The sequence below is a fragment of the Silurus meridionalis genome, chromosome 17 (assembly GCF_014805685.1).
Source record: "Silurus meridionalis isolate SWU-2019-XX chromosome 17, ASM1480568v1, whole genome shotgun sequence".
NCBI lineage: Eukaryota > Metazoa > Chordata > Actinopteri > Siluriformes > Siluridae > Silurus > Silurus meridionalis.
This window is the reverse complement of record NC_060900.1, coordinates 14,313,152-14,339,132: the sequence shown is the minus strand read 5'-3', so window position 1 is coordinate 14,339,132 and position 25,981 is coordinate 14,313,152. Positions and strand designations below refer to the sequence as shown.

Sequence of the window (25,981 nt, the reverse complement as noted above, 5' to 3'; positions counted from 1 at the left end):
ATTTGTCTTATTCATAATACTGAACTATAGCTATATAACTTTAACTATATACTATAACAATGAGCTATAGGGTTAAGGGCCATGCTCGAAGGGCTGAGATTTGAATTCATGACCTTCGGATCAAAAGTCCAATGCCTTAATGGTTAACACATCAGTGAGTGTGTTTTTTAATAGTAATTCTGACTTTTTTTCTCGCAATTGCGACCTTTTATCTCGCAATTATGACTTTACACTCACTCCCCAATGTCTTAACCATCTCTTCATTTCTCAGAATTGTAGCAACTAAGTTTCTCGCTGACTTATTCATTCTGCCTAAAGTGTGTGTGTGTGTATATATATATATATATATATATATATATATATATATATATATATATATATATATATTACTGTATGTATGTATATATGTATATGTATAAATACACAAAATATGTGTGTGTGTCTGTACATAAGCTATAAACATTTTATGGTATGGTTTAACAACATGGCAGTAAGATATGTAGAAATAATTAAATTTTAAATAGCAATAGAGGTGAAGTACCTCAACATCCGAATTAATTTTTTAAATGTTTTATTCATTTACATAAAAAAATCAAAACATTAAGGTAAATTGTTAAATTGTTTATATTTACACATTTTCTGCAGTTGAATTACTGTCTAAACAACCATGTCTGGTTGTTACTCTGTTACCAATGGAACAATAGTTTTGCTATCTTTTCTGTCACAGGTGTCTTTCGCATCTCGAATTCCGGTTGCCTTCCCTACGGGTGATGCCATCTCTCTCAGCCGTAGCATAGTGATGTATGCCTGTAACAAAAATGTGGATTTGGCCATCCAACATGGTCGCCAGCGTCCTCAAGGCGTACAACGCACTTCTTCAGTTTTAGTTGGCCTGGGGCAGAGCAAGCAGTGTCCGAACGGCCTGCGCCTGAGCATCTTCACGCCCAATGTACTGATGATCTCTAAGCATTCTGATGGCTCACTAAACCAGTGGTCAGTGAGCTTTGCTGAGGGCTCAGCCTTCTCCACTGTGCTCAGCGTCTCGCACAAGTCACGCTACTGTGGCCATCGCTTCCACCTCAATGACCTGGCCTGCCACTCTGTACTGCCCCTGCTTCTAACCACCTCACATCACAATGCCAAGGCGTGCAACCACATTGCTCACTCAGGGCCTGGGCAAGTCTCTCCGGGGCAGAGAAACCGCTTTTCCTTGAGTGCTGTTCCGGAAGATCCAAATGCGGTTTATAGTGAACTAATATTATGGAGAGTTGATCCAGTTGGACCCCTGTCATTTTCAGGGGGCGTTTCTGAGCTGGCTAGAATTAATTCACTTCATGCATCAGCCTTCTCTAATGTGGCCTGGCTTCCAACTCTCATCCCAAGCAACTGCCTTGGTAAGGGGGTCTCTTTTTTTCTGTTCTGTTTTTGGATATTGTAGCATGGATCGATTTGGTTGCCTTTGTGCAAAAACCTGTGTCTAGTTATTCATTTACTCTTTCCACAAAGGTGTATATGGCAACTCGCCAAGTGCCTGTTTTGTAGCGAGTGATGGCCAATCCTTGAGACTGTATCAGGCAGTTATTGAGGCAAAAAAACTGTTGAGTGAACTCTCCAATCCTGAAATATCAGTAAGTATATTTGATATGAAGGTAGACCCTGACTTTCGATGGAGATGCATTACAATAACCCCATATTAACTTCAAAATAACATAAGTGGCCTGGCCTAGTATTCTGTATTTGTTCATAATAAAAAAAAAAACAATCTCTAACACGGAGACAACTGCACAACTGGAATCTCACAAGGCAGAACATATCGTACTAAATAAAAATTTTCTCACATCACTGTTGTCATGGTAAGATCGAAAAATCCTAAATTGAACCATCGTAACTTAGGGACTACCTGTAGTTGATTTTTATTTGTTTACTAAATGAAATTTCGAATAAAATGTAAACCTAACAATCCATCTGTTTTGTGTGGTGCAGAAATATGTGGGAGAAGTATTCAACATCATAAGTCAGCAATCTACTGCAAGACCAGGCTGCATCATTGAGCTTGATGCCATCACAGAGTTTGTAAGTATATGTTCTCAGATTCAAACCGTGAATTGAGATTTAACATGTTATTAGTATGTAGTCATAGTAGTAGCATTGGGAGTTTACACCTCTTGTTAATGCCTCCACAGCAAGGAAAGGAGACCCAGTTGTTACATGTGTTTGAGGAGGATCTGATCTTGGGGAACGAGAAAAAGGATGATTGTTCACAGGAGCTGCTGTCTGCTGAGAATAGTAGTGTGTCTTTCAGGAAATTCATCAGATCTTTGTCGGTTTCTGTATGCGCACTTGTGATGTCATTTTTCCGTGTTCTTTTTTTAGCCTTTGGCCCGGAACTATTTCGGGCACGCTTTTTTCTGGTGGTGATCGAGATTACCCAGAGCAGGAGATCGATTCTGCATATGTGGCATCTGCAGCTGGCAGCAGCACCTGTTACTATGGGTGTGTATCTGATTTTTTTACAAATAAAATATGGTTTTCACATGGAAAGATAAATATAATTCATTATTTCTTCAGGCAAGTGAAAGCTTCAGTAACATATTTTGCTTGGCTGGAAACCTAAGTGCTTAGTCTTAAATGTAGTAGCCATCATATGGTGAGCTATTTATAGACTGAAAAAACACTAAACGTCAGCTCCTGGGGCAGTTTGTTGCCTTAGTCTTCATCTTCTCCGGATCGGTTTTTGTGCACAAATCTTTTGCATTTTGACAAAAAAGATGATCTGTGCTTGTTGTTGGAATAGCACAAATTCAAAACCCATGGTGGTGCACAGGATAGTGTTGCCTTTGTAATTTACACTGTGATATCTCATGAGTGTGATATCACATTTTTTTAATGCTGGAACATGCTTGGTTATCATATTTGTTGGCTTATATTTATCCATTGCACATGCTGTTTTATAATGCTATTTTCAGGAGCTACCTCCACCCCTGCTGATAAAAACGCTGCGGCTTCGTCATTGACATGCAACTTGCAGAATGACTCGACATCAACCCTTAAATCATCACTTAGCAAGTCCAGCCTACGCAGTGCCTGTCGCCTCACACTGGTCAAAGAGAGGGTTTTCAGTCAGGAGCTGAACCTTCCAGATGGGGTAGAAGTTCTATCTGCCACACCAGCGGCAGGTATGAATCTGGCCAATGTTATCTTTGCGATATTTCCTGATGTAAATCAATGCAAATCCATGTAAATTGAGATTGTGTGTTGTTAGTGTTGAACCGATCATTTTGTTTGTGTTTACCATTTGTTTGATTGCATATGTTTAAAAAAATAATAATAATAATTTTTAGGTACATATGAATAAGTCCTTTTTTTGGTGGTATATTTTATAGGCCATTTAAGCTCGTCGTCTCTGCAGCCAACTGGCCGGGCCCCATATCTTCTTGCCACAACCTGTACAGATGGAACTGTGCGGTTTTGGAGTTGTAGAGTCTCTGACAATGACACCTCTCTTTATATTTGGGAGGAATGGCCTTTGTTAGTGGAAGAAGGTCTCACCAATAGTAGTGCATTGAACTTTCCTGACAGGCCTGTAAGCATCAGCTGCTGCCACACTGGCAGAGTAGCTGTGGCATACAGGGACCCGAAGCTTTCAAGACATATCAAGAAGCCCCTCATTCATGTGAGCATATTCCAATGTGAATCCACTGGAGGATCCCAATGGATGTTAGAGCAGACCCTTGAAATGGATGTTTCAAGTAGTCTAAATATCAATGGTTCTGATAAACCTGTGCCTGTGCCCAGCTTTCAGGATAGATTAATCAGTTCTGAGGACTGTTTAAATAGCAATGGTAAGAGTCTAGTTCATCTGGATTGGGTTTCCAGAGAGGATGGTTCACACATATTGACTGTAGGTCTTGGCTCCAAACTGTACATGTATGGGCTGCTGTCAGGAAAACCTCCTGAGCTGGGGCTGTCAGACACCAGCAGGGAACACTGCTCTTCAAGGTTTGTTCTGTTGCGTATTGTGGACCTGGTCTCCTCTGTAGAGGGCTCTTTGCTAATCCCGGTCTCACTGTCTTGGGTTAGAGATGGCATTCTGGTTGTGGGCATGGACTGTGAAATGCATGTCTACTCTCAGTGGCAGCCTGCAGCATTAGCCAAATCAGCTCTGACGACAGGCGATGCAAATGTTGGCAGCATGACCTCACTTTCCACATCTTTAAAACAGGAGGGACTAAGTCTCCAAACATCAAAAAAGACTCTTACTAGGTCTATGACTAGTCTAGCTCAGAAGCTTAGTGGTAAGAGGACAATGTATGACCTTCCAGCTGAAATGGAAGACTGTGGATTGTTTGAAGCAGCACACCACTTGTTTCCTACCTTACCTCAGTATCATCCGGTGCAGCTTTTGGAACTCATGGACCTAGGCAAGGTGCGAAGGGCCAAAGCTATTTTGTCTCATCTGGTTAAGTGCATAGCTGGAGAGATTGTAACTCTAAAGGACACCAATGTGAACCAGGAACGTCGTCTACGATCACTCACTATCAGTGCTAGTGGCAGCACATCCAGGGACCCCAAAATGTTCAACAAAACTGAGAGCTCGGACTACACAGAGATCGATTCCATCCCCCCATTGCCCCTGTATGCTCTGCTCGCTGCAGATGATGATACAGCCCCCTGTGCGAAAGCCAAAACATCCAGTGTTAGTGGGGACAGTGGTCATGGTTCCAGCCGAGCAGACACCTATGATGAGCTTTTCCAGACCAGCCCTGTGAGTTTAGATGACATGGATGTCTTAAATGGGGAGGAGGAGGATTCTAAGGCTAAAGTCATTGATTTGTCAAAATACAGTCCCACTTTCTTTGGACCTGAGCATGCCCAGGTTTTGTCAAGCCACCTGCTTCATTCTAGCCTACCTGGGCTGACACGGCTAGAGCAGATGTCTCTCATGGCTTTAGCTGATACCATTGCCTCAACCAGCACAGACATCAGGGAAAGTCAGGGAAAAGGTCAAGGTCAGTATAAACTGTTTACATGTCTGATTTTTTTTTAATGACTGTGTTCTTACATTTGTAACTAAATGTTATAACTAAAATTTAGGTGGTGAGACACTGGATGAATGTGGCTTGAAGTTCCTGCTTGCTGTTCGATTGCACACTTTTCTTCTGACTTCGTTTCCTCCAATGCATCGTGCACAGCTCCTTTGCCAAGGTATATTTCCAAAGCAGAAGCAAAATTCATGTCATGTCATTTCCAAAATAGGATGAAATTGGATAAATCTTTTAGGTTTTTACTTGAAGTCGACCAATTAATCTGTTTTGACGATTAATCAGCAACGATAGTTGATTGCTGGAACTCTGGGCTATCAGCAAAAAATTCATACCGATAGTTTTTCCAGGTTGCTGGAGCGGTTGAGACGGTATGCTGTCATTATACAGTATGAGAAAGTCTTCTAGAGGCAAATCACTGAAGCCACCTGCTGTTAGTTAAAGTGTCTTTTTAAAAAAAATACATTTTGGATGTAACTTTTTACATTTATTTGGAATGTTACTTTTTGTTTCAGTTTGAATGTATGTCTTTTATTTTCCTCAATATTTATTCAAGTAATTATTATATTTATTTAATTTAGCACAATTTCATGATTCAGTACAGAATGTATTTATTTATTTTTTCACAAAGTTTAGTTCTATTTTACATCCAGTATCCACTTTGACAACTATGGGTTGATTAATTGGGTTATCGGCAAGTCCGATCCAACTTAGCTATTAGTATCGGTAAAATCCTCTAATATATTATAATAATAATTATAATAAAATATCGGTCAGCCTCTAATGTTTACTGTGGTTTGATTGCATTTTTAAAATCTGACACGTCTGTTAGTTTGTTGTGGTTCTTCTTGGTACTTTGAGTTAGTTTGACAACTTGGGGCTTTTATTCTGGTTCCTGGCTTGCAGGACTGTCTACATGTCACTATACCTGGGCATTTCACTCTGAAGCTGAGGAGGAACTGCTCAACATGTTGCCCTGCATGCAGAAAGGAGAACCCACTTGGCCTGAACTGAGAGCCATGGGTTTAGGATGGTGGCTAAGGAGCACTAATAAGCTTCGCAGATGTATTGAAAAGGTTGGCACAGACCAAAAATTCTCTCTCTCTCTCTTTTCTCTCTTTCTATATAATTAGCTGATTAGAGTATGACACCACCAATCTCCAATATTAAACTTAATAATTAATTTTGGGTTTTCATTAGCTTCATTAGCAAAATTAAAAAAAAAATAAACACTTGAAATATATCAATCTGTGTGTGATTAATCTATATAAAGTACGAGTTTCACTTTTTTCTATTGAATTACTTAAATAAATCAACTTTTTAATGATGTTCTAATTTATTGAGATGCACCTGTGTGTGTGTGTGTGTGTGTGTGTGTGTGTGTGTGTAATATATATATATATATATATATATATATATATATATATATATATATATATATATATATATTTTTTATTTTTATTTATTTATTTATTTTTTGAGTAGAGATTTTTTAGAAGGCAGTGTAGTTGAATTTAGGTCTCTAAGTTATATTAATAATTAACATTTTAGTGGTATGAGGTTTGGTTGTTTTTTTTGTTTTGTTTTGTTAGTTATTCATGTTTCCATCACTCTTATCAGGTAGCAAAGGCTTCTTTTCAGAGAAATAATGATCCCCTGGATGCAGCCCTGTTTTATCTGGCAATGAAAAAGAAAGCTGTGGTCTGGGGACTGTACAGGTAAAAACCTTTTTTCCCAATTTTTTTTTTATCTTATTTTGTGTGGGGGTTAGGATTACAAAAAAACTTTTTACTAGCCAATTTTAACTTGGAACTTTTATCATTTTGAAGGTCGCACAAGAACGTGAAGATGACTGCTTTCTTCAGTAACAACTTTAATGAGGACAGATGGAGGAAGGCTGCATTGAAGAACGCATTCTCTTTGCTTGGAAAGCAGAGGTTTCAGCACTCGGCAGCCTTCTTTCTGTTGGCGGGTTCCCTAAAGGATGCTGTTGAGGTGACTGATTTTGGGGCTGAAAATATTCTTTTTAAATAGGATAAATTTGTAAGGAATGTGTTTGGAATTCGAGCATCATTTGGTGAAGTTAAAAGACACGTTTGAGTTGAGGCATTCATACTTTGGTTTCCCGAAACTGAAAATCTTTTAAAGAGCTGTAATGAAGAAAAAAAAGTAATTGATGGAAAATCTTTGGTGCTTCTCAAGTCCTGGAAAATAGAGGCACTAAATAAGAGATTCTGAAAGGATTACCATTTGTGAAGCCTTATGATTAATAAATACTTGCTAACCTCTTTGATTCCTAAGCTCTTTACAAAATTTTTACCAAATGTACAAATTAAACATTTTAACCATCACCAAACAAATCCTTAAAATTTTAATGGGGAATGTGATCTTCTTTCGGCTGCTCTCATTAGAGGGTCGCCACAGCGTATCATAATTCTCTTTACTACTCTGTCCTTTACATCTGCCTCTTTTAAACTAACTACATGCATGTTTTCACCACATCCTTGAACCTCCTCCTTGGTCTTCCTCTTATCCTCCTTCCTGGTGGCTCCATCCTCAGCATTCTCCTACCAATATACCCCATGTCCCTCCTCTGCACATGTCCAAACCATCTCAATCTCACCTCCCTCACCTTGTCTCCGAAACATCCTACATGCGCTGTCCCTCTAATAAGCTCACTTCTAATCCTGTCCACCCTCGTCACTCCCAACGAAAACCTCAACATCTTCAGCTCTGCTACCTCCAGCTCCACCTCCTGTCTTTTACTCAATGCCACTGTCTCTAAACCATACAACATCACAGGTCTCACCACAGTCCTATAAACTTTCCCTTTCACTCTTGCAGATACTCTTCTATCACAAATCACTCCTGCCACTCTTCTCCACCCACTCCTCCCTGCCTGCACTCTTTGTGTCACTTTTCTAATACACGCTCAATTACTTTGCTTTGTTGACCCAAGGTACCTGAACTCCTCCACCTTCTCCACCTCTTCTCCCTGCAACTGCACCCCTCCACTGCCCTCCCTCTCATTCACACACATGTACTCTGTCTTACTCCTATTGACTTTCATTCCCCTTCTCTGCAGTGCATACCTCCACCTCTCCAGGCTCTTCTCAACCTGCTCCCTACTCTCACTACAAATCACAATAGTAGTGTAGCAGTAGTTACTGCAGGTCTGCGCATCTCTCTTATTCTTGAAGATCGGTACCAGCACACTCTTTCTCTATTCCTCAGGCATCCTCTCACCTTTCAAAATCTTGTTGAATAACCTGGTTTAAAAACTCCACTGCCATCTCTCCTTAACATCTCCATGCTTCTACCAGTATGTCATCTGGTCTTACCGACTTTCCACCTCCTCCTTACTAATCCTTTCCACTTCCTGCTTAATCTCATCAACATCCACCCTTCTCTCTCTCTCTCTCTCTCTCATTTTTCTTATTTATCAGCTGCTCAAAATATTCCCTCCATCTTTTTAACACACTCTCCTCACTAGTCAACAGACTTCCATCTGCACCCTTCATTGCTCTAACTTGCAGCACATCCTTCCCAGCTCCTTCCCTCTGCCTCGCCATTCAGTACAAAATGGCGTACTGACCGGGAATGGGAATGTGATATAGAATATTATGTATTTTGTATTTTCCATTAATTTGTTCTAGTTTGTGTAATCTTATCTGTTTTAACTGTCTGTATTTCACGTATATTTGGGCTTACACTTGTTAGCAAAAGTATTTTAATGTTTGTAGAATTTATATAAAATTCTCTTTGCAATGAAAAGATGAACTGATTTTTTTGGAATTTATCTAATTTCATTGACACAGCAATGGCAAATGGGTTTCTTCTATAGCTTTCATGTTTTAAGTATATATGTAAGACATACAAATGAGTTACAAAGACAGACTAAACTAACTGGTGGTGCCATTGCCATCAACGCATTAGTGTTAGTTATTTTTGTATGTTCCTGTCTTCTATTTGCCATTTTATTATATATTTTTTAATAAACATGCATACATTTAGGTTTGCCTGGAGAAGTTGCAGGACCTGCAGTTGGCATTGGTGATTAGCAGATTATATGAGTCTGAATTTGAGACCTCTTCCACATATAAGAAAATCCTTCAGAGGTATGTGCTGGGTCAGGACCACCAGCTTCCAATGCACCAGGATCCCTTTCTTCGCAGTATGGCATATTGGGTTCTAGATGATTACAGTCACGCTTTGGATACTTTGCTCGAGCAACCAAACCCAAATGCTGATGCTTTACACCAAGGTAGGAAGTAATACTATGTCATAGATATGTCATTTGATATTTAACAGATTGGTTAGTGATTAATGCAATTTTTTTGGAAATCTGTTTTTCAGGAAGTCTAGAAACATCTCCTTGTAACCCAGAGGTTTTCAACTTCTACAAATACCTCAGAAACCATCCACTGCTCCTTAGGTGTCGTTTTTCATCCTCAGATAAAGCTAAAGCAGGACTGACTGGACAAGCCACCATGGCAGACTCCATTAGTCTCACCGAAAGGAGACTGTTCTTCACTACTGCTAATGCTCACTTACAAGCTGGCTGCCCAATGCTAGCACTTGATGTCCTCTCCAAAATGCCCAAAGTTATTAAGAAATCCAAGATGCTACACAACCAAGAGAAGCCCTCACCAACATTTAGTGGTCCTGACAATTCAGACAGTGGAAGTGGAAAAGACCAGGCCTCTACACTAGACTGGTCCCAACCCATGTTTAACGGCTTTGGGTCTGTCTCAGACACCTTATCTTCTCCACAAGAAGACCACAGCCACTCGGACTCGGTTTTGAGCTTTGACTGGAGTCAACCTTCCATGACTTTGCAAGATGAGTCTTTGGAGCTGAAGTGGGAAAGTGACAAAGAAGAATCTGAGGAGGAGGAAGCTGGCTTAGCGATGAAGAAGATCCAACCAGATAGCTCTGCTTTCCTTTGTGATGCTTCTGCCTCTACCTCGGTGTCTACGGATGTCACTGTAGACAACTCCCTTGTTCTTTTCGATGACATCTTAGCTGCTCGTCTGAAGTTCATTTCCTGCCTGAAGATGCTGACTGCTGAGCTTCGGACTCTCTCGACAGGTTATGAGCTGGATGGTGGCAAGCTGCGCCACCAGCTGTATCACTGGCTGGAGCGGGAGGTGAAGGCCCTTCAGAAGTGTTGCGGCTACAACCCCTACCTTCAGCAGGTGGCCGGGACCATCTCGGTTGAACCTGGTCAAGTTAGCGGTGCCTCCGGAGATGACCAAGAATACCAAGGGACTGCAGAGCAGGTCAGAGAGGTGCTACACAGACGCAGACTGTGGCTTCAGAGAAACCAGCCACTACTCCGCATCTTCCTAAGCTACTGTATCCTACATGGTTCTCATGGAGGCGGGTTGGCTTCAGTCAGGATGGAGTTAATTCTGCTTTTGCAGGAATCTCAACAGGTAACTTGCCTCATGATACAAATTCTGACAAACTTGTCAAACTTTTCATTGTTATACAAATTAGTAAGTTTTTAAAAATTTTTTAATCGGTTATGTCGAACCCTAATATCTCGAGCACAAGGGGGAAAAATTTGCCACTTAATGTCAGTTATCTTGATCGGCGCTGTGCAGCCGCAGAAGAACTCGCGAAAGTGGCGGAAAAATCAAGCCTTACAGATGCTACAGGTGTTGTATTGTATACTGGTGAATCTCTGCTGTTAGTTAGTGCACATATGCCTTTTGTTGTTAAATGCTATCGTGGGATGAGCAGCAAAAGCATAGAATGAACAATGGCAGGATCGGGGAATTTGCGATGCGCTTTGGGAAGAAAAGAGCAGCCGTTGAGAGAGTGCCGGTTGGAAGACACGGACCGGGATACGCATGAGCGATAACAACGACCGCCGTGAACCAACATATACCAACAATAACGGACAGTGAGAGTGTGGAAGTTTAAATAGGAGCTGGTGATGATGATAAACGAGCACCATATGTGCGCGATTGAAGCCGCGGGAGCTTCAGAGAAAGCGGCCGAGAAAGCACCTGACACGCTGAAGGGGGCGTGGCAGGTGGATTCCTGACAGATAAACATGTACTGTATGTATTTTTATAGCATGCCTTCATCAAACAAATCGCGGCAACGCTGTTGTGTAAAAGAAACCCTTCAAAAACACGTGCATGCACATTCTCATTTATTAACGCACATCATGTACATAAAGAATTTTCAAGCACGTTAATATACTGCCGCCATTTTGATTTTCGTTTATCTCGATCATCGGTTATCTCTATGCTTTTTGGCAACCCCCTAGGACATCGACATAACCGGGTTCCACTGTATTTCCATTTGGGAAGACTTTTCCTTTAACTTCACTACATTTTGCAAAATCAGTTGTTCCTTTTTATTAATGAGTGGATAAAAACTTAACTGGTCAAGCACGAAGCGCACGCTCTGTTTTAAATTTGTTTTGAATACTTGCTAGTTTCTACTTCGAACTAACATACAGTTCAGCGTCAGTTCAACAGCAAGCAGAGAGTAAATAAGTGATGGAAAAAAACGAACTTTCTAACTTGCCACAACACTCAGGGTCTTATTTGTGTGATTTTTCTTTCAAGTAGTTGATAAAAAGGTTGCGGGCTCATAATAATTTATATAGATATCAATCAGTGTTTGACTGATTAAAATTATTCTATTAATAGATTGGTGTGCTGAGAGTAACATTAGAGTCTTTTCAAATAAACTGAGTTGATTAAGAGAGTCTTGGGACAAAAACGGTAATAGGAACATTTATAGCCATAATTAATCATAGTACTTTGGATACTTAAGTACATTTGAAGGCAAATACTTCTATACTTTTACTCAAGTGAAATTTTAAAGGGAGATCTTTTAATATTTCACCTACTGTATCTCTACTTGAACTCAACAACATGCTTTGTGTACTTTGTCCACGAATCTAAGCAAGTACAAACAAATAAACTAAGTAATTAAAAAATTGTGGTGTATTAATTAGTTAAATAAAGGACCAAGCAATTGCTCAGCTAGGTTCATTGTTATGTAAAAGTTACAGAACAATAGACTAAAATGTGCTTGATTGGTCTTGATTTGTTTTGGAAACATCAGCTGAAAATAATTGCAGCACTAGATTAAATGCTGCAGTGACATTTCAAGCATTGACTGAAAGATGGAGCTGAAACACAGGGCTCTGAGGAGCCTGTCCTCCTTTCTGCAGATCTTCAAACAGAGGGCTGCCTGAGTAAACACAGCAAAAGCCTGTCGCAGGAATCGGTAGCTCTGTTTGTCTAAATTTCATTTGGTTTCAGTCACCTCATTGTGACAGAAAATAGTTTGAGTCAGACTTTGTTGTTTATTCAATACGCGCCATGAAATATGCATTTTAGCACATCGTTTGGCATTTTGTTAAATTAGTCTGCTTCTGTTTGTATTAGGATGACAGTTTTCAGGTCCCTGTTCAGCCGCAAGCATCAGTTCCTCTCCTGCTCGCCTGCACCGCAAGCTCCAAAACCGTGGTGGCCAATCCTATAGTTCACCTGACCAACCTGGCACATGACATACTGCACATCATTAATGCAATGGACTCTCCTCCTCACCCAGATGTCATTAATAATGAGGTGTGGTAAATTTCCAGAGTATACATTAATGATGTCTATGTTTTCAGAGATATAGTATATTTGACACAGTGGCACTAAATTCACACACAACTCAAAGTTTTGATTCATTTCTATTAAGTACACAGAAAAGCCCCATATTAAGCACAGTTGTATGTAGATAAAGAAATGTGCTTCTTGTATATTTTCTTGTTACACTGCCTGTTCTGAATCTCGTTTCTAATCCTATGTCTGCTTTATACACAGATCTATGTAATGCACACTCTGGCAGCTTCTCTGTCTGCCTGTATCTACCAGTGCCTCTGTGACGGACACAATTACAGGTGTGTTGAACTCTGTTATAGAGCACCCATTGTGTTCCTTAAAAAAAAATCAGGAAAAGGTTATACGCACTTTGTCAAGCATGTTAATGCTGTAAATAAACTGTAAATAAACATGCCAGTCAGTCATCGACTTCTAAACCTTTTTGTTTAACACTTTCAGTATGTAATAAAAGAGAATATAACATAAGGGAGCTGCAGATTGTTGCTAATGTTTAAGCTTCATATCGTTTCTTCCCGACAGTCATATCAACCAGTTCACAGGCACAGTCTATGAGAGCATTTTGCTTTCTCATCATCACCCTGTACGAACTCTCAGTATGGATGAAGCTGTCATTCCTAACACCTCTCCAGCCCAGTGGCCAGGTAGACTGCAATTTTTTTATTAATAATAATAATAATAATAATAATAATAAATTAATTTAATGATTAATTAATTACTTAATTATTTAATTCATTATTTTTTTTGCTATTATTATTTTAATCATTATTATTATTATTATTATTATTATTATTATTATGTTTTTAGTCTGTCATTTTGAGTTTATAAAATCTTAATTTGTGTGTATATATATACACTGATCAGACATAACATTGTCATTATTGGCATCTGTTAGTGGGTGGGATATATTAGGCAGCAAGTGAACATATTGTCAAGTTGATGTGTTCGAAGCAGAAAAAATGTCCAAGCATAAGGATTGAGTGAGTTTGACAAGGGACAAATTGTGATGTCTAGACGACTGGGTCGGAGCTTCTCCAAAACTGCAGCTCTTGTTGGCTGTTCTCGGTCTGCAGTGGTCAGTATCTATTAAAAGTTCTCCAAGGAAGGAACAGTGGTGAACCTGTGACTGGGTCATGGTCGGTCAAGGATCACTGATACACGTGTGGAGCAAAGGCTCATATTGCTGAAGAAGTTAATGCTGTTAATGCTCGACGGGTCAGGACTTTTTTAGCAGCAAAAGGGGGACCAACACAATATTAGGCAGGTGGTCATAATGTTATGCCTGATCGATAACCATAAAGATATGCCTGGTCGAAATTATAGATCCACTGTATATAATAAATGAGTTTTAAATGTGTTTTATATCCTCTTTTACCACACCAGTTGTAATTTAAGTACTTTTAATCTACTTTTAGCAGTGCACCGAGCTGATAATTGCTTATGACTAAGATTAGCTCTGTGCCTTTCTTACCTTTTATATACAAGCAGCTGGCCTCGGTATTCACAATGGGAATGTTCTGTCTGAGCCTCACAAATAGCTATGTGGCAGTATTTTTAGTCTTATATATATTTTTTTGTCTTCAGGTGTCAGTTCGTTGGTGCGTCTCTTGGGTGCAACAGCAGAAGAGAACCAGCCGAGTGTGGGTGTGCTCCTGTGTGAGATCCTCACAGCTGTCTTCCTCAGCTTGTTTGTGCATGGCCTGGCCACACACTCCAGCAATGAGCTCTTTCACATTGTGGCGCATCCACTTAACAGCAAGCTGTGGGTGGCTGTGTTTGGTGGGGGGGCTCGGCTTACTGTAACAGGAAAATCCAGCCCAGCATTGGGTTAGTGCTTTGTTAAAAATATTTTTTCCCCCCTTTTTTTTTGTAGACAGCAGAAGATGCTGGCCTACATAATAGCTTTCTCAGTAGAAGTAAAATGTATTATTCAGTAGCTATTAGGGCATTTTACAATCCCAGCATTGGCCTACTGTGTTTGTTTACAATATATATATATATATATATATATATATATATATATATATATATATATATATATATACACACATACATACTTCTCTAGTAGGCATAGTACTGTTTCTCATGACAATTTGCTATTTGTGTGTGTGTGTGTGTGTGTGTCAGCCCCTGCTGTGATGGAGGACCAGGAATGGAAGCAGAAGCATTTCAGGCAACATTCTTCTAGAAGCAGTTCCAGGGAGGCAGCAGACAACCCAGTCAGCCACAGCCCTATAGTAGAGCAGGAAGCATCCATTTTTAAAGAACGCTTTGTTCCTCCTGAGCTTAGCATCTGGGACTACTTTATTGCAAAGGTACAAGACAAATTATGTTCTGTCCAATCTTATCTTTATTTTTTCCATTCATATTAGGCTTGACATATTCCACATTTATATGTCTCCCGCAGCCTTTCCTGCCACCATCTGTAAGCCAAGTTGAGTATGATTCAGAGGAAAGCCAGGGGAGTGATGAGGAAGAAGAAGAAGAGGAAGAAGAGGATGGTTTTGGAGATACTATTTGTCCCCTTCAAGAACATTCCAACAATAATTCTTATAGGTATGCAGGGGTTTTGTATGCAGTGCATTTTCTGATCATGCTGTGATTTTGTTTCAGTGTAATTGAATGCTAAATTATTCTTTCCTTAGCTGGTGTTTGATGCGCGTGGCCATGGTGAAGCTTGTGCTGGGAAGCTTGAAATCATTCTATCCCATGGCTGGCTTTGATCTCTTGGGTAAAAACCTCCCTTATTTAGTAAAGACACTCTTTTCACTCTTATGTTTTTTTAAACCATCACCTGTCAAAAAGGAATAAACACTGGCTGAGTGGAATCAAATATAGATTATGTTTAAAAGAACTTGTCATAGAAGATCTGAACACAAGATCTACAAGATGCCATTTTAATAAAGGAAACAAATATATTACTTTTATATTTAAACAAGGACTTTGCAGTACAATCATGTGTATATTCTGTAAGCTCTCATATTTCATTAAATCTGTCATAATCACTACTGGTGTCCAGTAAGTATTACTTACCCCTAATGAGCACCTTTGGGATGAACTGGACTTCACAGATGGATGGTCACCATAATAGCAAAGAGGAGACTAAATCTGGAATGGGATAAATAAAATGCAAATGTGAATGGTCAGGTGTTGGCAAAACTTTAGCTCTATAGTGTATGCTTGGAAATTGTATTCTGTACTTAGTTTTTCTCAGTTGCTTTGAAACGTTTCTCAGATACGAAATGACATTTTCAAAACCTCCATCATGTAGTCACTTGTGCACATCATAAAAGCAATTTCTCGTTGCTTTGAACAAATCGCGAATGCTTCAGTACATTCATTTAACTGATTGTGTATGCTTGCTGTCTCCTACATTATCATTTGTTTATGTTAATGAAAATATATTATACTGGTTCTCACCTGAATAGTCTCAACCCCCAAAACATCTCAGCTTCAGTTCATTGCATAAATCCAGAATGGTTAAACCAGTTATCAGAATCTGTCAAGCTTAAATATATGTGTCTTGAATTTAATTGTTCAGATAAATCTTGACTGTCACTAATGAAGGCGAGTGTACAGGTGTACCGGTTCTCTAAAACGCGTCAAAAGTGAATCTCGGGAACCTACACTTGGCAGAGCGAAACACAGAATTACAGTTTCTGAAAACAACCAGGAAACAAACAAACATTATTACAGTACAGTAAAAGTGTGAAACCTCCTGCAAACAATATCCCATACACAGGAATGTGTACATTTGTGCTGTCTTTAAAAAAAAAAGTACAGGCTTTTGCAAGTAATCCATTATGTGGTGCAAATTGCTTTGAGAAATGTACTTACTGTTTTGCAAATATTGAGGATGATTCAAGAAATGAGGAAAAAATACTGTGCGAATTCCTCAGCTAGCAGTTGAAATGTAGTAGACGTATTGCATGACCACTTTATAGTTAAAACTCAAGTCATATTTAGGATTTTGTGTTTGGCGATGTTAACAGGGGGATTGTTGGCAATGTAATTCAATGTCTTTTTTTAATTCCCATTGTGTATATTTTTAGATCTGCCTGTATGCTCTCCACTGTGCCACTCGGTAATGAAAACGCTACAGCGCTGGGAACAGGTGTTACTCAAAAGGCTGGAGATTTTCGGTGGACCACCCTCTGAATATATCTCCACACACCCAATTGATGGGTCCATGGCATCTGGACCAGCTCTCCTCAGACACAAGGCCTTATTCGAACCCTCTAACACACCGTTCAGGTCAGTGGGGATGAGACAATTTGGATTGCCAAACACACACACAGCCAATTTCTTCATTCTGTCGAATATGATTATAATGATTATGATCTCTAATCATGTTCTGATTTTTAAACAGGTAATTTAAATGCTGAAAAAAAATGCTTAATGAGGGGGAAATTGCTTGATTTATTATTATAATTATTATTTTTTTTACAATAATAAGACCTGTAATAATGAGAGTTAAGATTCTGTGTTATTGTATTGACTGTGCTTGTTAATCATCTAGGTCCCACCATCATTCTGCACTTTCTGTTAAGAGACTCTGGCAGTATCTGGTAAAACAGGAAGAAGTGCAGGAGACTTTTATTCGTAACATCTTTACCAAAAAGCGGGATCAGAAAGAGGTACACAGTTTGCATGCTTATCTGGTTTGTGCAATCGTAAGAACTGACCTAGTATATAATACAGCACTGATGAATTTTGAATGGGTTTCAGAACGCTTATAAATTTAAGAGAGAGGTCTGTGCTTCTCTGTGTGTGCTCTAACTCCCGGTTGTGTTGTGCAGTTGCTTTGCCTGATTATTTGTGATGTAATTGATGTTCATGCCATTTGTTGTTGCTTCTGTGCAATTTATTTTTGGTATTTAACAGTCTATACGTATGTTCACTTTTGATGTGAGCTATTGACTTGCATGTTTTCATTTGATTTCTCGTCTGATGTTGCCATTTTGAACAATTTAAGTCGGTTGAGGACTGCACTGACAGCATGAGGTATTCAGGGATGGAGCAACTTGGTTCCAATCAGGTACTGCTTGTTATATAGTTAAAATGTTTGTTAAAGATTTGTGGTGCACGTGGATATTATGTATGCATACTTGCTATATTTAAAGAAGCATTATGTGATTTTACCTCTTTCTTTACCTTTTACTGCCATAAGGTGTACTTTATCTCTCTTGCTCTAAATATTAAGTTAACTACATTATTAAATGTATATATAAATCATGAGAAAAAGAATTGTAAAAAGTTTTATATATTATTTTTTATTTATTTTCTGCCAAATCCACATCGCACAGGCTTATCCTGGAAACAATGACTGAGAGAAGGAATTACACTTTGAAAGACTATGGTTGGGGGATTTATTTATTGTTAAAAAATATCTTAGTATCTTTTTATTTTAGAACTGGCCCTGACACAGCTGATAATAAATAATGACAAAAAAATAACATCTGCACGAAAACACACTAGTTTAAATTTTTTTTTGTATAAGCAATATATGATATAATATCACTTTTATATACAGTATATAATATATAAACTATATAATTATATAAACCATTAGTTTAGAGGCCGCTCTCGTACTGTATAACGCAACCCGGAAAAACTATCACGATGGATTTTATATATCACTTTTAAAATCTTTGATATGAGAAATGGCCTGCTAATGTTAATCAAATAATGACAACACAACATATCTGCACAAAAAAACTTTTTTTTTATTACTCATCAAATCCACAAGCTTTAATTTGATTCTAATTAGATGCAAAAGAAAATTCTATAGAATATTCTATTTATCAAGATATTTCTCTAATTCTACAGCAATTTCACACCACTAAATTTTGGAGACAAGATAAGCTCACAGCTCACCTAGATTTGTTATTAAAACATACAGTTATGCTTTTGGAATGTAATTTCCATTGTAACTGACCACTTAACATCAGCTATTCTCTGTTATATGTAATACAATATGAGAATGTGAGAATTGCTGTAGACAGTAAAATGTTAGTGGAACAGTGAAACTTGAAATTAATGGCTCTATTTCGCACAGATTGAGGCAGATCTGGGTTACCCTGGAGGCAAAGCTCGCATCATCCACAAGGAATCTGACATCATCACTGCCTTCGCCATTAACAAGGTGCAGAGCTGCGTGAGAGATTTGCTGCCATTTTCTGAGTAAAGTTCTAGTTTTTGCTTGTGAACTGGGTTCGTGTGTGTAATGAAATGTATTCCGCTTTCACAGGCTAATCGTAACTGCTTAGTAATTGCGTCAACCCATGACATCCAGGAGCTGGACGTGTCCTCCATTCTGGCCACTCAGATATTGACATGGATCGATGATGAAGCAGAGACGGAAGCAAAGTAATTTTGGCAACTTCTTTTAATCTGTTCAAATTTCAAAACAAGGAAAATTGTCACAGTGACAAAATAATGGGAAATTTACTTTGACAATTTTCAATGAAGCGGGAATTATAATGCTGGTTTGGATCTGTATTTCCCTTGGCCAGCCTTTTATTTTCTGTTCTATTCTACTTCTACCAAGGCATGTACCATATGTTTCAAAGCTATATGAGTCCTATTTTCTTTTCACAACCTACACAAAAGCCCTTTATATGAATTTATTGTGGCATCATTGTAGCTTATTTCCACTTCATTCACTGATCAGACATTGAAGGAAATTATATTTGAATCTCATTATTACCTGATTGTCAGTGTGAATGCTTTGTTTTCTGATTGATTTGACCGTGAGCGACAGTAATGATCCATTTAAATTGCTGTTTCAGTTAACAGGAAGAGAGCAGACACATTATGTTTTTCAGTTCTTATTTGATCCTGTATTGTGCTTCTTGCTGTGTTTTAGAGGTGATGACTTTCTGGTGGTCCAGACCCGGGATGACTTCACCGCTTTGCATGGCACAACGCCTTACACTCGCAGCAGTCCTGGCACTCCTATTAATATGCCCTGGTTGGGCAGCCACCAGACTGGCAGAGGAGCAGCAATGGTGAGCAGCCCATGACCATGTTACTGGCTTTCTTATGCCAGCTTAATTCTTACTGCCAGTGTATGGTAATATACTGTTTAATTATATGGTTTTGGATATATTTAATATATAAGTTTTTTATTAAATATACAATAAATGGTGAATAGATTGTGGACACGTGACTATCACACCCATATATGGTAGTTTTCTTTACTGAAGCTTAGGAGTTCAAACATGTTCCAGACTGACTGTGCCTCTGTGCATAAAGCAAGATCCATGAAGCTATATTTTGCCTCGTTTAGAGTAGAGAAATTCGAGCAGTCTACACTGCCTCCTGAAAACAACTCCACTGAGCACAATTTGAGATGAATTGGAACACCACAGACTTTCTAACCTTTGGTTTTTCTAATGGCTGATTTGTTACATCCCCATAGTCATGTGCAAACTTATTTAGAAAGCATTCCCAGGGGAGTGGGGATTATAACCAGTGGTGGATGAAGTACCCAAACCATGTAGTTGAGTTAAAGTAAATATACACTCTGTTAATTGTTACTAAAAATAAAAGTACAAAAGTATTTGCCTTTAAATGTACTTGGGTATCAAAAGTACTATGATTTATTATGGCTATAATGTTCCTATTAACATTTTTCTTACAAGACTCTTAATCAACTTTTTGTTTATGTGAAAAGACTCTAAAGTTACTCTTATCACAATCTATTAATAGAATGATATTAATGAGACAAACAGCGATATCTGTTCAAATTATCATAAGCCCAAAATCTTCTTTTCAACTACTTTAAAAAAATTAATCTAAATAAAAAGTCAGGAGTTACTTCTATCGTTTATTTAATCATTTCTAAATGTTGTGGTTGCTATTAAACTCACACTCAACTGTATGTTGGTGTTGAGTAGAAACCACCACGCGGCGATTAGAACAAGTTTGAAAACAGAGAGCGCTTTACCCTGATTGGTGGCTTTCTGCACGCTTGACCGGTTAAGTTTTAATCCACTCATGAATGCAAACAAACGACTGATTTCGCAAAAAAAAAAATATAGTTGAGTAAAAAGTCTGATATTTGACGTTGTAATGTAGTGAAGTTAAAGTTCTCGCCAAATGGAAATACTTCAGTAAAGTACAGATACACGAAAAAGCTACTTAAATACAGTAGCGAATTACATAAATTACATTTGTGATTACTGTTCAACAAACGCATATAAACTCAAAAGAGCACATACAGTAAGTATGTGATGGTCAGGTATTGTGTATGTTTCTTTAGGATTATTCAGATGTTAAAGATGTTGTTTCTTTCTATAACTTACTAAATGTTTTATCCTCCGTGTAGCTGATTAAACGAAACATTAACAACGTCAGGAGGATGACGTCCCACCCTACACTCCCATACTGTAAGTGCCACCAGAAGTTTTATGGCTAATAATATATTACTGAGTGAAGCCCAGCGAAGAGTTTCCCCTCTTAATGAACAGGCTAATCTTTATCCAGTGTGAAAGACAAACCCATCCATTATACAGTTCATCCTAGTATTTTTCTAATCACAGCACTGGTATATTTAACATATACTAATAATAATCTATGTATAAAGTATTGTATATGTGGTAAGTATGGTATAATGGGTTCTCTATCTTTAAATACAGACCTAACAGGAGCTCAGGATGGCAGTGTGAGGATGTTTGAATGGGGTCATTCGCAGCAGATCATCTGCTTTAGGAGCCCTGGCAACTCCAGGGTGACGAGGATCAGATTCAACTACCAGGGGAATAAGGTGAGTGAAAACCTTTCGTGTACTGTACAGATAAAATGTAGTATCAAAAATAGTTTACCTGGTATTACCTGCCATTTTTATTCTTCTAAAGTACTTGAATATTTAGATGTAACAGATTCTTCTTCCCTCCCCAGTTTGGTATTGTTGATGCAGATGGAGCTCTTAGTCTCTGGCAGACAAATACTTCAGGGAACACCCCTAAACCCTACCTGGTACATTCCATCATTCTGTTTTGTTTTGTTTGTTTAAAGAAGAAAAATGTATTTTCTTTGGGGGTGGCAACAGATGGTGTTCTTTGTGTTCCTCTTTAGACATTGCAGTGCCATAACAAAACAGCGCATGACTTTGTGTTCGTGGGCTCATCATCCCTCATCGCCACCGCTGGCCTTTCCACTGACAACAGGTACATTGTGCAGGGGAATTAATCCACTGGATCATAGCTGACTTTTTTCAGTCGGGTTACTCAGGAAAAACATTTTCTTTACCTCTCTTTCTTCCTTTCACTATACAGAAACGTATGTCTCTGGGATACATTGGTCACACCATCCAACAGTCTGGTTCATGGTGAGTTTACACTGCTATGGCTGCTTTCAGGTTTCTCCACAATTGTGTTGGAGACTGCAGTGATGTTAAAAATGAACAACAAATAACCAATTAATCCTCAAATATCCCCTAAACAGATTTTACAGAAACAATAAGCACACAGCTCACACAGGTTTATTCATTAATTATAAAACGGACAATTATGCTGTAGGATTATGATTATTTTAACCGATCACATCTTCAGACAAATGTTCGCTCTAATCCCATAAAACTTTTAATAAGCCTTTATTTAGCTTTTTTCCTTATATTTATCTTTAGTTAAATTTAGAAAGTCTGCCCATAGTAACAATCTACCAACCTTGTAGGATTCTAATTGATTATCTATCTAAATTTTATTTAAAACATATTTTTTATCATTTACATATGTATATAATGTGCATATAATATGTATCATTTTTACATATGAAATTGTATTTAAAACATTTTTTAAATGCAAAGCAAAAGAATGCATCTCTTTTCTGTTTACTGACATAATACTACAGAAATTCTGCATTTTATTTAGAACTCAAACGTTTGAAAAGCTGTTGTAGTGCTGTTTATTATTTCGGATGTGGCACATGTAAAGAAAAGTGTCGGTACAGAGAGATATTTTATATACATGCTCAACATTGTTACTAGCTAGCTCTAAGTACTGAAGTGCACTGATAGGGAAATGATTGGTGTTATCAGTAAATATGTATTAGCAAGCAGCGGTGTTATAACGTTAAAACCTCCATTACCTTTTATATCCTTTTTTAAAGTGTCTCTCACCTCTGCTTTTCAAATATTGTCAAATTCGTAGGCTTTTTCTGGGAGCACCTCAGACCATTTACAGTGAGAAAAGAGGATTTGTTCAAGCATGCTCTAGATTTGCATCTAGATGACCCAGAAAAACGCAGGACAGGATTTAACTAGATTTCCCTGCCGATAGTTTTAAGACTCAAACAAACATGTTTTATTCACCAGCTAAACTGCGTCTTTGCCTGCTGTGAAATGAAGTGTTGCCATGGCGATACTGACAACCGCAGCGCTGATCATATTATGTGTCACACACTGCACCTGGCAGTAATGCATTTTTATCCCCTTTGGGGTCTATACAGGTGCACCACTGTAAACTATATGGGCAAAAATGTCAGCAATTGACCATCACACTTATATGTGGGTCTCAATCAAATTGTTGCCCTAAAGGAGAAGAGCAGAGTGTTTTTTTTAGTGTTTTAATTAAAACTGAGACCAAATTTGTTCCAGCATGATCTGGTACAAGGCAAGTCCTATAAAGTCTAGTCCTCCGACCTCAACCCCACTGAAAAGCTTTGTGAAGAACTAAAGTGCTGGCTCAGCCCCAGCTTTTCTTACAGTAATCAGTAAAGCTTACCTAAAATACAAAAAAACGCAGTTATTACAAATGAAAATGGAGACTAAATCTCGCTCAGAAATGCACAAATTTTTGTAATGGTCATGTGTCCACAAACGTTTGGCCGTACAGTGTATACCACACACACAAATCTCTAATAAACAGGGGCCCTGAAATCTCACCAAGCATGTCAATCTGATTGCAGGCTTTAGCTGCCATGAGTCTGGTGCCACTGTGCTGGCTCTTGCTCCCAAACAGCAGCTGCTGCTCAGCGGAGGGAGGAAAGGCTGGATCAGTGTGCTGGACCTCGCACTTAAGATCCAGCGCCAGAGCTTTCAGGCCCATGACTCGGCTGTCAAAGCGTTGGCTGTGGATGCCACCGAATGTTGCTTCATCAGTGGCTCGGCCGAAGGCAACATCAAGGTATTTTCGATTTAGATGTGTGTCTTATGTTACAGTGTAATAATCCAGAATCTCAGAAATTAATCGGTGACCTTTTTCAACTTGCAGAATAATGAACATGAAGATTGAGGTTCAAATTGTATTTGAAATGTTAACATTTTTATTTTGTATTGAGAGAATTTATATCAGTTAACGAAATGGAAAATCCAAATCAAATCAATATTTGGTGGGACAAACCATTTTAAACCGTAGAAACAGCATCAGTTCTTCTAGGTACACTTGCAACACAGTTTTTAAAGGAACTTGGCAGGTGGATTGTTTCAAGCATCTTGGGAAAACTAAGCACAGATGATCTGTGGATGTAGGCTGCCTCGGATCCTTCTGTTTGTATTTTTAGCACTGCGGGTGCCGGACGATGACTTCTGCATGCTGAAGATGGTATGACTTTGGTGTATGTTTAGGGTTGTTGTCCTGCTGCAGAAAAATCTGGCACTTTCCTGATGGTACTGCATGATCGGGAACTATCTATTTGTATTTCTCAGCATTGAGGAACCATTAAAGCTGTTTTAATCTCCAACGCCATTTGCAGAAATGCAGCACCAAACTTACAACCTCCACCATGCTTCACTGTTGCCTGCATTTGGACACATCAGTCCAGATCATCTTCTGCCACTTTTCTGCACCCAAGATCCTGTTTTTGTAGATTTTTTGAGTCGCTTAGCTTTTTGAACACAATTCTACCATGAAGACCATTTCTGGCCCGGGTACTCCAGACAGTAGATGGGTGTACCTGGCTTCCACCGGTTTCCTCCAGTTCTTTCCTGATGGAACTGCTGGACATCATCTGATATTAAAAGGAAGTGTCTTGCCATGGTGTAGGACCTGTTCCATGAAACTGTCTTCCAGAACCTCATCTTAGTCTCTGGTTGTTCCTCATCTGGTTTTAATCTCCCGCACAGCTTTTTCTGTTAGTTATTGACTGTATTTCAGCCTACATATGAAATTGATTACATCTGACTCTGATCCTACACAATTATAATAAAAAAAAATTAATAAAAAAATAGACTTGAAAGCCAAAAGGGTGACCACACTAAATATTAGTTTGATTTGGATTTTTTTTTGTTGATTTACTTTTCATTTTGTTAAAATTGTTAAATAATTGATTTAAACTTTTTTTGAAAAATTATTTTAACGTATTGACAATGATGCTTGTATGTTTTTTGTAGGTGTGGAACATGTTAACGCAGGGCCTATTGCACATGTTCCCGAACGAGCACGCCCGGCAGTCCATCTTCCGCAACCTGGGCACAGGAGTGATGCAGCTCGAGACGGCAACAGGCAATCACATGTTTTCTTGTGGTGCCGACGGCACCATGAAAATGCGCGTCCTGCCTGACCACATCAGCACTTACACCAACAATTTGAAGAATGTCAAATTCATTATTTAGCACAATTAAAACTTTCGGATCAACTTTTGCACAGGGTAAGATGAGCAATACGGACCACGGGGGAAAAGGCATTTTGAATCGAGTGAACACGGCTCTGCTGAAACACCCAGCAGTCGCAGCTTCGGACATACAGATTGATTAAGGCCAACTGAATTATAGATAACGGACGCTTTTTCATATCACTTACAAGCGGATCAAGTGTAGAAACGTATTTAAGTCCATTAAATGATCTATTTTACTCCATTTTTATCTGCATTACATGGAGAGTTCAATCCTATTGTAATATATACACAGCACTTAAGTAAGCCTTACATAATCCGTTGCTAAGCAGTTGTTGTGATCGTGGTCTAGATTAAAAAAAAATAAACAGTGAAAAGTGTCCTTATATTTATACCCGAATTACAACCGTGGACCTCTGACACCTACTGGTTCGAGTCAGGGTTGTAAACTTCTTTACATTCTGTAACTTGCAAATTTGTGACCATTCTTACATTTAACTATGTACTAGTTTTTGCTTGTATCCCTAATGGTATGAGCAAGGTATTCTGGAATATTAATAATAATAAGCGTGAACAGTATTTAGATTATTGTAGAATAATCATCGATGGTAAGACCTGCCCAGGAAATATGTATATCAGCGCAGGCAATCTTAAGTTTTTTTTTATTTCTTTTTCTCCAAAGACAAACTTGAATCCTATAGTAATGAAGGATGAGACCTTTCATATGCACTTTCCCCTCAGAGG

At 38.6% G+C, this 25,981-nt stretch overlaps 1 protein-coding gene across 3 annotated transcripts in view; it reads left to right on the top strand.

Moving 5' to 3' along the window:
* Positions 1-25,629, top strand: part of dmxl1 (Dmx-like 1) — a 39,295-nt gene extending 13,666 nt beyond the window's left edge. For 2 of the 3 annotated variants that reach the window (XM_046870610.1, XM_046870611.1), the window contains exons 13-45: positions 728-1,394; positions 1,507-1,628; positions 1,984-2,073; positions 2,184-2,289; positions 2,374-2,493; positions 2,967-3,176; positions 3,384-5,009; positions 5,095-5,205; positions 5,949-6,118; positions 6,663-6,760; positions 6,872-7,037; positions 9,057-9,306; positions 9,399-10,480; positions 12,461-12,643; positions 12,887-12,963; positions 13,205-13,326; positions 14,267-14,509; positions 14,810-14,997; positions 15,090-15,238; positions 15,328-15,413; positions 16,735-16,936; positions 17,202-17,319; positions 17,658-17,720; positions 18,741-18,827; positions 18,933-19,051; positions 19,551-19,692; positions 21,015-21,075; positions 21,325-21,452; positions 21,587-21,664; positions 21,764-21,855; positions 21,964-22,016; positions 23,594-23,811; positions 25,017-25,629. In XM_046870610.1, coding sequence (XP_046726566.1) covers positions 728-1,394; positions 1,507-1,628; positions 1,984-2,073; positions 2,184-2,289; positions 2,374-2,493; positions 2,967-3,176; positions 3,384-5,009; positions 5,095-5,205; positions 5,949-6,118; positions 6,663-6,760; positions 6,872-7,037; positions 9,057-9,306; positions 9,399-10,480; positions 12,461-12,643; positions 12,887-12,963; positions 13,205-13,326; positions 14,267-14,509; positions 14,810-14,997; positions 15,090-15,238; positions 15,328-15,413; positions 16,735-16,936; positions 17,202-17,319; positions 17,658-17,720; positions 18,741-18,827; positions 18,933-19,051; positions 19,551-19,692; positions 21,015-21,075; positions 21,325-21,452; positions 21,587-21,664; positions 21,764-21,855; positions 21,964-22,016; positions 23,594-23,811; positions 25,017-25,238 — 7,449 coding nt within the window. In that variant the 3' untranslated portion in view covers positions 25,239-25,629. The remainder of the gene's footprint in view (positions 1-727; positions 1,395-1,506; positions 1,629-1,983; positions 2,074-2,183; positions 2,290-2,373; positions 2,494-2,966; positions 3,177-3,383; positions 5,010-5,094; positions 5,206-5,948; positions 6,119-6,662; positions 6,761-6,871; positions 7,038-9,056; positions 9,307-9,398; positions 10,481-12,460; positions 12,644-12,886; positions 12,964-13,204; positions 13,327-14,266; positions 14,510-14,809; positions 14,998-15,089; positions 15,239-15,327; positions 15,414-16,734; positions 16,937-17,201; positions 17,320-17,657; positions 17,721-18,740; positions 18,828-18,932; positions 19,052-19,550; positions 19,693-21,014; positions 21,076-21,324; positions 21,453-21,586; positions 21,665-21,763; positions 21,856-21,963; positions 22,017-23,593; positions 23,812-25,016) is intronic. The other variant, XM_046870612.1, reaches the window with a different exon arrangement.
* The last annotated feature ends 352 nt before the right edge of the window (positions 25,630-25,981 follow it).